The following is a 12763-nucleotide window of genomic DNA, read 5'->3' as shown; positions in this document are numbered from 1 at the left end:
TGTTGGTCTATGATATCAAGAGCATTGAGTTTTGTTCCCAAGATTAATGTCTTTTTGTGAAAACACTTGAGAGTATCAAATACCACCAGGGTACCAAGAATTTGAGTCCAGCTCAAAGGCGTTACTGTGTTCAAGCCTATTTCCTCCAGCCTCTCTCTCCTATCTACCCTCTGTCCCTTGCTCTAGTTTCATCTCCCTGAGGTCCATGTTGTACAACCAAGGATTGCAGAGATGAAGGCTGACGGGTACTGGAATTGATCTCTTCCCTGATCCTTCCTCTACTTCGCCCCATGTGGCCTAATCTTCACTATACATTTTTTTTTTTTTTTTTTAATTTATTTATTTATTTTTGCTGTACGCGGGCTTCTCACTCCTGTGGCCTCTCCCGTTGCGGAGCACAGGCTCCGGACGCGCAGGCTCAGCGGCCATGGCTCATGGGCCCAGCCGCTCCGCGGCATGTGGGATCCTCCCGGACCGGGGCACGAACCTGCTTGAACCTGTGTCCCCTGCATCAGCAGGCGGACTCTCAACCACTGCGCCACCAGGGAAGCCCCCACTATACATTTTTTAAAGATACTTGCAAAGTGTAATATAGTTACAATGCACATGTATATACTTTAATGTAAATAACCATTCTGGCCAAGAAAGGACTTTTAGTACTCTCAGACAAGCAAATGAGTCTTGGTATATAATTATACTTTTGTTTTGTATGTATGAAAAAATTTTTTTCAATGAGCACCTAATTAATTCCTAGAGCTCCACTGAAATGTTTTAGTTTAGTTTAAACCAACTAATACTTTCTAACAAGTGTGAGTCTTTCTCTGAATATCTACTGAAATACCAACATGGAGGACCAGTTTTACAAATGTCCTTAAATTGAACACAAATACCTTTTGCATGGATAAACTAAGAGCGATAGAAACTACAGCAAAATTATTTCACTAATTCAATATTTTATTTGGTGTCAAGGCATATTAAATTTTTGAGTTAAGTCATTTCATTAGTGAAACAAACCGTCTAGAAAATATTATCCATTGTGCCACTAGAATTGAAGAGGAGTTAAGTCTCATTTATTGAAGCATTTACTTTTTTATATCCACTTAGGTATAAAACTTTTGTTAAGAAAGATAACACTTTTTATTGCATTATATAATTTCATATTTTACAGGAGTCAATAATGCAAATTCATAAGCATAAATATACATGATGCAACCATTAAAAGATTTAAAACTGGAAACTAGAATTTTAACAGGCAAAATACTTAAAAATACTTAATATGGCTTTTAAGAAAAGTAACTGTTGAGAAATGATTTGTTATTGCCCCATTCTAGTCATTTCTCATCAAGTGAACATAAAATTATGATCTCTTTAAAATGGTACCTGTTATCTAAGCCAATGTTGCATACATGTAGTATGCAATGATTCAGGCTTTCTTAAATATACATATGTACATATATAGAGATATACAGTACACAGACAGTTGTTTTAATACCCCTGAACATCTTGAGTAAAACTATTATGACTTTTCTATTATAAAACTACTTGAAAAGTGGGTATAACTTCTTGGTATTGCAGTTCAATCCTACAGAACTGAAAAAAAAAAAAACCCTAAATGTTGATTATAAATACACTTTACAAAAAACTGAATAGTGGTCCTGCACTCATACTTTATATTGCAGTGAAAACATCTGATTCATTTAAAGGTATTTACATCTTGTTGTCCCTTGGTTTCTGTGTGAAATATACAGAAGAATGAGAATATGGTAGGCAGGCCTATTTGTTAGGTTTTTCTACTTGTTCATTTTTGTGTAAGTTTCAAATCTTCTTTTGAATTGTTTATTTCTATTTGCCTTGTATTACTGCTGCTGCTGCTTCTTTTGGTGTTCTGGGAACACTGGGTGACTTTACTTCTAGGAACAGGAAGAAAAGATTTAACTCTTGAAACACCCAACTCAGTCTTTGATTTACTGTTGCTGCATTCGGTCGCTTGATGGCTGCTGAGAGGACTGACCTCCTGCAAGAAAGGCAAACAAAATAGCTTGTCAATTTGACATTGTTCCCAACTTCTGTGATCAGTCCTAACTTCCTCCTCTCCGTCCCTGAACACGCAGGTAGGAGTTTCTCTCTTAAGTTCTCATGAAAAAATGAACAAAAGACAATGGAGGGGAGAAGCTGAATGCTTAATGTCTTATAGACCCACTGGCTGATTTTCATTAGGTCCTTTGTGGTATCACAAAAGTGCTAGACACAGGAGTCAGTGAATCGAGTGCCAGAATCTGGGGTCTCCTCACCAGCTGGAGCTGTATGAAGTCCTAGGCCTGAGGAAATCAAACTGGACTACTCCAACCATCTTTAAGCAGTTCTACAATTCAACTCTTTCACCTTGAGCACGTCACTTAATTTTTCTGCCTTTAGATCTAATTGGACTATTACTCAACACATATTTTGAATGTTTACAAGACAAACACTGTTCTAGATGCTCGGCTTACAATAGAGAACGTAAAAGAGCACCATCCTTGCTCTGATGGAGCTTCTGCTGTAGTGAATTAAAGTTCCTGCGTAGCAATTCTCTATGACTAAGGAGCTCAAGATCTTCCATTCTTGGAAACTGCATGCTCTTGTTTTCCTAGTGTTTCAGAACTCTTCTGCACCTGGTCTAGGTCTCTCATTTTGCCCCCGAGGAACCAGAGTTGGATAGGTGAGAGTGATGATGCTGGGATAAGACCTTTTACTCATGCTGTTTTCCCTGATCTTGAGTTCACTTGGGTAGGCCTCACTTCATGTTTGCCAGGTGGCAGAACTGAACTCAAGTGAGTATGGGCTATGACAGGTGAAGAGGAAAGGGTTCCATGGGAAGAAGGAAGGGTGAAGATGGGTATGTTGTTGAAATAGTAAATTACATGTAAAAATAAGTTAAGTGACGTTTAAGGACATATTTGGAAAGAAATGGGGTGGAAAATAAGGAGGATGAGAGATCAGAGGTATGTGTTGGAGAGTGGGTCTAAGCCCTGGCTGCACATGAGAATCACCAAGGAGCTTTTAAAAACCCCAACGTCCAGGTTGTACCTTGGACCAATTACATCAGAACCTCTAGGGCATGTGGTCCAGGTACCGGGGATTGGGGAAAAAAAAAAAATCCTCAAGTGGATTTCATTATGCCATCAGAATGAGAACTTCTGCTTTAGGGGGTTTAATTTGCATCTTAATGAGAAGAAAACATTTATTAGTATCTACTCTCCTGATGATTTAAATCTGTATTTATGTAAATTGTTTAAGAAGGCTGGCCGACATGCTACCTGGCTGACATGCTACCTGATTCATAGGCCCCTCTCTGACCGCATAGGAGAAAGTGATTTCAACTAACGCAGACAGCTCTTACTTCTAAAGGGAATTACTTCCTGATAATAGAAGAGACTGGGCATCGAACCAAGAAATGCTCGCTGAGTTTATCACAGTAGAAGAGGTATGAGCCTGTGAAGCTCTCAGGAGGCTGGCAAATGCCAAATGAGTATACTTCAGCCTCTGCTGGCAGGTTCTGAGAAGAACATCTAGCCACGGGGCACAGTCCTCACAAGGCGTTCAGTGGGCAAAGCAATAGGGGGCAGCTGTCCTCCTAATACCCGCATCAAACTGCACATTTAAACAACTCTATGGTTCTTTCTGAAGAGCCCAGAAAGTATAAAATGATCCATATTTTTAAAAAGGTCCCTTTTAAAACAAAGCTTAGCCTCCCTTCAGTACTATTTTTCTGGACAGTACCTCAGTGTAGCAACCCAATATGGTCCTGTGACAGAGAAAAAGAGGTACAAAACTGTCTTCATTTGCCACTCACTACCAGTCAACCTTTTTATATAGGAAAGTGACTGGGCCCTGCGGACAAAGAGTGGCTCATCGCACCCCTTCCCACTGGCTGCTGTGCAAGGAAGGGGTCCTGGAGGCCCAAGAAGAAAGGTGTTCTGAACCCCAGCTCCTGAACAAATATGTTCCAGCCAGAATTCTCCGCAGGGACCCCAGGTCACCTCCTTAGTCATCCTCCCTTACCTGCTCTCCAAACTATGCTTTTGCTGTGCTTCTAAACTGTTCCCAATTGGGGGAAAAAAGCAAATACTATACAGAGTAAGCCAGACAGGTCATGTTCTTCTTCACAGATAATCATGTTATGTATTTTTTATACAAGAACTCAGCCTTGTTAATATTCCCCGCAACACACACAGCTTCCGCGTAACTAATCAGGACTGAAACCTAACGAAGCCGTGAGAGAGCAGGGGCAGGGGAGCCCAGGGCTGTCTGGTGATCAAAGGAGGGTTAATCATGTAACAGTCTCACCACCCTGACTTTATAATTCTGCTTTCTGCACTCCCCCCCCTCCCCACAACAGGTTTGTGTCAGCTGCCATGCGAGGGGATGAGAACAGGATGTGAACCACAATCGACATGGCTTGGTGAGCTTACAAAATATGCATCCTCATAAAATCACTACCAGATAAGAAGTCGTTTTATTGTTCCTGTTCACCCAGGAGTACCATGCTGGGCCATCTCAACTCTTGGCATTTATTAACCAATCGTATAAGTTATTTCAAGAGGTTGAGGAACTCTATTGGAATCCTGGCTCTTCTATTTGACATCTTCTATTTGACATTCTGATTTGTTTTTAAAGGAAGGTCTCTCACTGAAACATGCATGATATGGCAAGTTAAAGTAAACCAGAATGAGATTTTTTTTTGTGTGTGTAGATCTGTATCATCACTCAGCACTTTGCTAAAATTAACTCTAGTTTTCCAAAATAGTGCTCAAATGAAATTCAATATCCCATTTTAAAATACAGCAATAGAAGACAGAAATCTAGTTTCGGCATAAACAAATGGAAAAGACGCCCAAAATTTTGGCATCAAATAGAAGGAAAAAGAATGCTGTTCTATGTGATTCTTTCAAGCTATTATCCAAACAATAATTTTTCTAACCTTGATTACCTTAGAGAACACTTTTGCCTTTATCCTATTTATTTCCCAACTATGGTTTCAATGTGCATCACAGTCACTTTTAAAGATTTGTGAAGTCAAATTCCACAACAGTCCTTCTTTGTCCCATTTTGGAGGGAAAGGGGACACTTACCTTTTGTGACACTGGCATTCTTGGATTATTAACAGTTGCTGAAAATGCAGGGTGGTTTCCTGAACGATCAAACCTCCCTAACTCATCCCCGGAATCAGCAATCTGGAAGATATACAGTTTATCAAGTCACCGTGGAAAACCCACAACAGAAGTGGGATCCTTCTCTTACTGTCAGAAGCTCTACAGAACAGACGTGCAAGTCCCATAATGTTCATATGAAGACCTGAAGTCTTCATGTGAAACTGACGGCAAATGCATGAGACATACCCTCTAAGGAAAAAGTCTTTTAAAGTCAGAAGAAGACAACCAGATGAGCCCTATTAAAAAAAAAAAAAAATCACTTGGCACAAAATGAAAGGATATAAAATTTGCAAGATTTTCATTGTTACCTTATTTTTCTCATTGTTACCTTATTTTTCCAGAGGTTATTTCGACGCATTTGCAGCAACATTAAATAAGCTAGTCAGTTCTACTTTGGCCAGAGATTATGACTGTCTAAATACAATAGGTGAGTCTTTGGGCAGAAGCTGCACAAGTTATAACTACCTTCTTATGGTCCCTTTCAAGTAAAAGGCATTTATCAAGGAAGTCTGGTCAAATTTGCTGCGGATATCAGGTGCCAAAACAGGTTGAACTTGATGCTGTTAATGCTTCGAGATTTTGGGTCACTGTTATCCGTATTCGGATCTCAAATTTCACAGCTTGAAGACTCTGACTAAACAAATTACACAGGCCACTTATTTTTTTTATTTGTAAGGAAAGTTGCCATTCTATCCAGAACACAAGGCTGCTGTAATGCTCTCTTATTGACTGGTGACTTATGGGCCAAAGTTAGGAGTACGAAAAGGAAAAGGATGTATTGGTGTAATTTGTGGTAACGCAATTAACACTTCAGGTTTTTCAGAGAAGGTGTGCTAAACAGAGCTCCCTTATTGTAGAAGGGGTATTTTGGAAGAAAGGCCTTTTCTAAGCAAGGTAAGGGATGTTCTGATTTGGAGCATTAACATGCTATCTGATAAGGAATTTCTGTCAGGGAGTGAGAGTTATGATGTGGCTCTAAGAAGTCTCTCGAATGCTGGGTGGAACCATTCAATGTCCTCCCCCAAGCATCCTGCTTACCTTGCTTATATCAGATTCAGATTTGCTGGAGCACATGCTCTGAAGTTCCGTGACAAGGTCCGCTTCATCATCCGAACCCAGAGAGAGTCTTTGATCCACATTCAACGCCAAAGATAGATCGTTCTCTAGAAACCTAAAAAGTTTTTAACATCCTTTAAAGGCATCCATCAACGTCACGCAACAACCCACTCCCGCTGGACTTTGAAAACTCCCACTTAAAATTCTCAATAGGGTACAATTTTACTACACAAAGAAATCTACTTTCACTTAAGACATTCCAGCCTTACTCTTCCCTCTTCTTCTCTGTCTCCAAAGATAAAGCTAAGACACTGTGTGCAGGGGGCAGTGTGATAATGGAGTAAATATGAATTTACCACACATTAGCAATATGACCACAGGTCAGCTTTTCTTTTTGTCCTCAACACCTCACTCAGTTCCTGGGTTCCCTTCTCTCTAACAAATGCCTTATACCTACAACATAGTTATTACAAATACTCTATAGGCTGTTGAGTACAACAGATCTAACAGTGGACCCGGCAGAAACAGCATGTGATGCAGATTCAATGACCCCCCTCACCCCCTTCTGTAATTCTGTGAACCAGGGCACAGGGTCCTAAATGCTACCTGACAAGTGATTGAGCACACAAATTACTGGGGTACACTGGGGACCTATTTACAAACTACCAAGCATTTTTATTCTATGATAAATAATTCCTTATTTCAGCTTGCTTACAAGTTTGGAGGTATAATCAACAATTCCCTAGGAGCAACATAAGAAAAAAAGTCACACTAGGTTTCTGTAAATCTATCATTAAAAAACAAACAAACAAACACGGGGCTTCCCTGGTGGCACAGTGGTTGAGAGTCCGCCTGCCGATGCAGGGGACGTGGGTTCGTGCTCCGCAACGGGAGAGGCCACAACAGTGAGAGCCCCGCGAACCGCAAAAAAAAAAAAAAAAATAAGTCATCTAAAAGTCTGTTTAAAAGTTCACAAATGCAGGATGTTACCATATCTTTGTCAAATGCTATCAAATTTGGTACAAAATGAAGCCAATGATATTTCTAACCTTTTAACAAACTAAAAGCAAAACAGGCTCGGAAACTTTTTTTTTTAAAGAAATTCATAGTTGCACAGACTAATCATGAGAATGTGTATTGTTTGTTATGAGTTAAATCTACAAGCGAAACTTACTTTTGTTTTGACAGAGAAGCATTCCTGTTACAATTCAGCTGTAATGTAGTCTTATTTTTGATACCTGTTTAAAGAAAAAAAATGTAATCACATTTCAGCAGAATGTCCCTGTGCATCTTGAACTCTGTATTTAAAAGAAACAGGCTATGGACTCTGCTGTATTTTCATATTGTTTTTGGATTAAATCCATCTCTTGAAGCCCTGTGGAAGGTCAGGGAATGACCAACAACCTCATGTATTGATATATTTATGACTAAAGACAGTACAACTCACACCACCTGAGGCTCAACTCAGGAATCCTCAACTCTGCTTTCATCAATGGACCCTATTCTAACCAGTCAAGCCCCCACATCCTTAGGCCTTTGTTCTCGAAGTACCTAAAAAGGGGTTAATACGTGCCTTTTGATGATGGTAATTTCCCTTTCTCTCCCTTTGTTTGCCTTCCAATGTTACTGACGAGTTACTGACTGTGTAGATCTGAAGCAGTTTTTGATGTCTGGGCCCTATGATATATTACAGTGTGGGTGGCCTTGGTGTGTAGAAATTTAACTTTTAATTGCTTTGCGTTTTACAGAAAACAAAATAGCAGTATACAAGAAGTCACAGCATTAAAACAAATACTGCATGTCACACCAATTTTCTTCAAACTGCATATTTCAACCCATTTAAAAAAACAAATAGGAAATATCAGATTGCACAGGTTGCAGTAAATATATAAATTTGTATCAGTTAGATACATGCAAATGCATAGGTTTGTGTGTACTGGTCAGGCTTTAAAATATATTTCTCACTATGAGTTATGGTCAAAAAAGTTTGAGAAACACTAAAACATTTTAGACTCAAAATGTCTTTCTATAATACACACTGTAATTTTATAAGTTCATTAACACAGTTGCTTCTGAGTTAATTCTAAAATTGTACGAATGGTGCTAGCACAGATTAATCTCTAAAGAATGATTTTGAAAAGTAAGTCGAATTTGATATATCCTGATTAAAAGCAGATCAAAAGCAGATCATCAAAGAATCTCTGTATATTTCCTCATCCATACTTTTGTCATTATTGTCAGAAAGCCATGACTAGTAGGTTTCCCCTAATTACCATGTAAGTGCACACAGCCTTGGGCCCTGCTCTCCAGAAGCCTGTGACCAGCCCCTCAGCCTTGGTTTAGGTCAGGAAAGAAAAAGGCTGTGTCTGTATTAAATTTTATGAGTTTCCATAGTGGTCTGCATGGAATGCAAAAGGGTTCTATTTTTGGTTTGTTTTTTTCTTTTTTAAACCAATGATGTCAAAAAAATCAAAAATCAACCCAAACATGGTTGTATTAATTTTTTTTTTTTTTTTTTTGCCGTACGCAGGCCTCTCACTGTTGTGGCCTCTCCTGTCACGGAGCACAGGCTCCGGACACACAGGCTCAGCGGCCGTGGTTCACGGGCCTAGCCGCTCTGCGGCATGTGGGATCTTCCCGGACCGGGGCATGAACCCGTGTCCCCTGCATCAGCAGGCGGACTCTCAACCACGGCGCCACCAGGGAAGCCCTGTTGTAATAATTTTTATATCAAATGTAATTATTAGAAAAAGTTACTATTATAAAAAAAATTAAAAACTAGAGGCATGTCCACCTTTGGTCCTTAACCAATCAGTGGTTCATGCACCTAAACACTGGCCAATGCGTTTTATAAATCTCTGCGTTGAAGTCAGTGTAAACTATGGTTGCACACAATTTTATTCATCGAAGTTTTCATGTTTCAAAGAATATTTGATATATCCAATAGCTGTACAACTAATAATTATTTTAAAAATATAAATGAATTTAAAATAATTTATAAGTCAGTTTTGCCTGATACAGTCTGCCAAGTTAGACTTATTTCCATAATACTGTTTTCAGTTCATATTCACTTTATGGATTTTGTTTGTCAACTCTAAAGTATTGATCTATATTGGCAATCTATATTGTTCAGGAAAGCAGCTGGTCCTGAGCCCTAAAGGAATTCTAATGCACTTGGAAATGATACAGTGAAGAGCCTGCATGGGTGTCCTTTGAGTGCCATGGATTATTATGAGTGGCACAGACTGAAGAAAACAGCATTGGACTCGCCAGGAACGAAAACAGGGATTGCAGAACCCCCTGTTTGTAGAAGTGAATTGGAGCAGGTAACCAAGGGTTTCTGAGCCTCAGTTTTGCTCTCTGTAAATGGAGATGATAATCCTCATCGTAGAGCCCTTCTGGATACTCTCAAGGGATCAACAGGTAAAAGGTATAATCCTTGTTACAGAAAGTCATCTGAGGGAGACTCTTGGCTCTACTGGGGGGCTAGAGTCTCATGACTTTATTCCCTGAATCAAACACTCTAACTTTAGGAAGTAAGGGCAAGCCTTTGGGATCAGAATGTATCCCATTATAAATACATAAAACTTATCTTTACAATGAGAGTTTATATTGTTTTTCAGTGACTGTCCATTCAGTCATTTAAAAAAGTGCTCACAATTTATTTTCACATACTTGGGGTAATTACAGAACTCTGGCATGTACTGATATGGTTAAAACCATATTAAATTTTTATTAAAAATCAATACAAGCTTCAATATAAAATATAGTAATAAAAGCAACTTTTTCTGCTTTAAGAAAGATTTTAGGCATCATATTCTTTTATTTAGCAACCCCATTGCTGTCAACTTGCCATAAAATTACATAAAACAGAACATTTTGGGGTGCAAGGGGGCTCCTGAAGACCTCAATTACATGTAACAGAAATCCACAATGCATATGAGGTTGGAACATCTTTTCAAATATGATTGCCTTTAGGGAGGACATTTAAAATTTGTACAACTGATTATGCTATTATCAGAGCCAAAAGGAAGAGGTCTAATAATTTATTAGAATGTAAACTTTATGAGGGGGGGTATTTTTACCTCCTGTTTTCACTGCTCTATTTCCAGTGCTTAGAATAAAACTTGGTACACAGTACATCCCATGTATGAAAAAAATGTGTAAAGCTGACTCACTTGTAAAGACCTTAAACTGGTATCAAATACGTCTAGAACACATACTTCTAAAAATTTAAGGTTGGCTCAGGAATGCATGTTGGCATATTTCTTTCCTTTTATGTGTCAATTTGTATTACATAAATATAATTGTGTGCATCCCAAGAAAATCAAATTAATAAAAAGCAGATGACCATTAACATGGTAAAGATTTAATTTCAGAATTCTAGTATGAAAGATTATTTTTTCAGGTAGGGGGCTCTCAAATATTTTTGGAGTTTAACTACCACGTGTTTTATTCCATGAAAATATGTATCTGAAATACTCAGAATTTTGCTTTGTTGAATGCAGAGTGATAAAAACAAAGCACGTTTGCATTCAGAAACCACCTCATGGATGCCCACATACGTGTGGGTGACATGCCTGCCCCCCTTACCTTCCTCACTCAGGTCCGGCTTGTTCCAGGTCGGTGAAGAGAACCGGCCAGACTTCTTGCGAGGACTGGTGCTCACCTTTCTCCAGGCACCACTCTCCTTCTTCTTGCTGCAACTGTTGTAACTTGAAACTATGGATAAAGGGAAACTTCCTCCTTTGAAATCGGCTGTATGCTGGTCTAGCTCTGAAACAGCATAAACCATGTTTTGTCAAAAGGACAGAAGCAATAATGCAGTTTCAGAGTCAAGTAAAATCCAACATTTCCAATACTTAAAGAAATAGCCTCTTCAAAATCACAGGCTTGTAATACCCAAGCAGGCTTTTTGTCAACCAGCAAACTTTACTTTGAAGTCTGGTATTTAAACATGAGCCAGTAATGAAAAAAGAGAGAGTTCTAAAGCTGTGTTGTGCAACATCCATTACATGGAGATAATTTCTCTCATTACAAAGAGAGAAAATAGAGCGCCTTAAAAACAAATTCAAGCAAGCATTACATAAGAGTGTGAATTTCCTCTCCTCCCAGCATGAACCCACATACCTGCTCTCTGGAGGGGACAGCCATGCAGAACAGCTTTATTAAGCAAGATGCTAAGAGCAGCTCTAACCACAGCCTGCTGCCCCTGGCTAGGGTTTTTAGTTGTTTGCCCAAGGCTGGGTTGTCTTTTCACAGAGGCTCTGGACAATATTGCTTCTTGAACTCTGGGTGCAATGACAGCATTCCACAGCTTAGACATCCACCTTCCGAGAGAGGAGTGGGTTTCACAGTTAGGACCAAGCCTCTCAGGAATCACACACAACTCTACGGGGAACAGGTTGGAAGACTGTGAAACAAAACCTAAGTGTTTCTATGGACAGGCTACCTTTCCCAGGTCATTTTGGAATACGTGAAATTATCCAACACCAAGGTAGTTTGAATTTGCCTTAAAAACACAATGTATTTCAAATGAAACTGCTAACATGTCTCTCACCTTTTTCTTTATAAGATCCTGGAGAGCTGGAGTGTTGAGTAAATGAATGCACATATAAAATTAAATATATGGAAAGGGAAAAAATACATGGAAAACCTTATAGACTAAAAAGTCTGGAAAAAGATTTCCTGAAAGTCTGTGTCTAAATAGCTTAAACTTACTTGCCATTTTCCTTAATAAGATGCGTATATTGTATTTTAGTATTTCTGCAATTGGGATACATTTTATGATCCCTGGCAAATTAAATCTGCCTGCCCCAAGGCAAGGGCTCAGCGTCTACACAGTGGTGGGTTAGCCCTGTAGAGAGGGCATGGGATCAACCAGCTATGGCCTCAGGTGGACTCTTTGCGTTAATAGCTGTAGCTGCTGCGGGACTTCAGCCCAGATGCTGAGCACTTACTGCCAATCAAAATTCCTTCAAAAAAGATTACACTTTGTTGCAGCATTAAGAAACAGTTAATACAGTTAAAGGCTGTAGACAAAACTCCATCTCCCAGAATAGGAAAGTTTTCAAAGTTATTAGATACTGACATAAGCCTTTCAAGACCCTTAAAACTATTTACTCAGTATCAAGCATCTATTGTCCTGCTTTGTTAATGTCTAGTGACACACAGTTCAGGAAAAGAGTACTCCTAAAGGTGTTGAAGGGGTAAAGATGATATAAGCTTTGGCTAAAACAATATATAATTTTTTTAAAAAAGGCAGCTCCTCAATATGGCTGTTGGGAGCGAACTCTCCGTGGCATTTCTGTACCTCTTGTGTCAGCTGTTGCTCTGGATTATCTTTTCAAGGCTGTTTTAGTATCGTAAACCGACTTAGAAAAACAGAGACAGTGTCTCCTTCTGGAGCAGAGGGCAGATTTGTTTCCTGACGATAATGAAAGTTATATTTCTTTCCTGGGCAGATTTGCCAGCATCCCCGTTAGAAAACTGGGCGATTCCCAAGCTCACAGTTC

The 12763-nt window shown here is 39.2% G+C and overlaps 1 protein-coding gene across 1 annotated transcript in view; it reads right to left on the bottom strand.

Moving 5' to 3' along the window:
* Nucleotides 1–658: 658 nt before the first annotated feature.
* The window catches only part of CTTNBP2 (cortactin binding protein 2), a 159002-nt gene continuing 146897 nt past the window's right edge, over nucleotides 659–12763 (bottom strand). The window contains 7 exon segments of the mRNA XM_022582531.3: nucleotides 659–1816; nucleotides 1818–2014; nucleotides 5112–5213; nucleotides 6231–6363; nucleotides 7423–7486; nucleotides 10842–11024; nucleotides 11379–11578. Of these exon segments, the coding sequence (XP_022438239.2) occupies nucleotides 1774–1816; nucleotides 1818–2014; nucleotides 5112–5213; nucleotides 6231–6363; nucleotides 7423–7486; nucleotides 10842–11024; nucleotides 11379–11578 (922 nt within the window). The 3' untranslated portion in view covers nucleotides 659–1773.

Source organism: Delphinapterus leucas, chromosome 9, assembly GCF_059928025.1.
Source record: "Delphinapterus leucas isolate spDelLeu-1000000601 "Yukka" chromosome 9, BTC_Dleu_Yukka2, whole genome shotgun sequence".
In the NCBI taxonomy this organism is placed as follows: domain Eukaryota; kingdom Metazoa; phylum Chordata; class Mammalia; order Artiodactyla; family Monodontidae; genus Delphinapterus; species Delphinapterus leucas.
The sequence above is the reverse complement of the archived record's forward strand: the minus strand, read 5'-3'. Positions and strand labels throughout refer to the sequence as shown.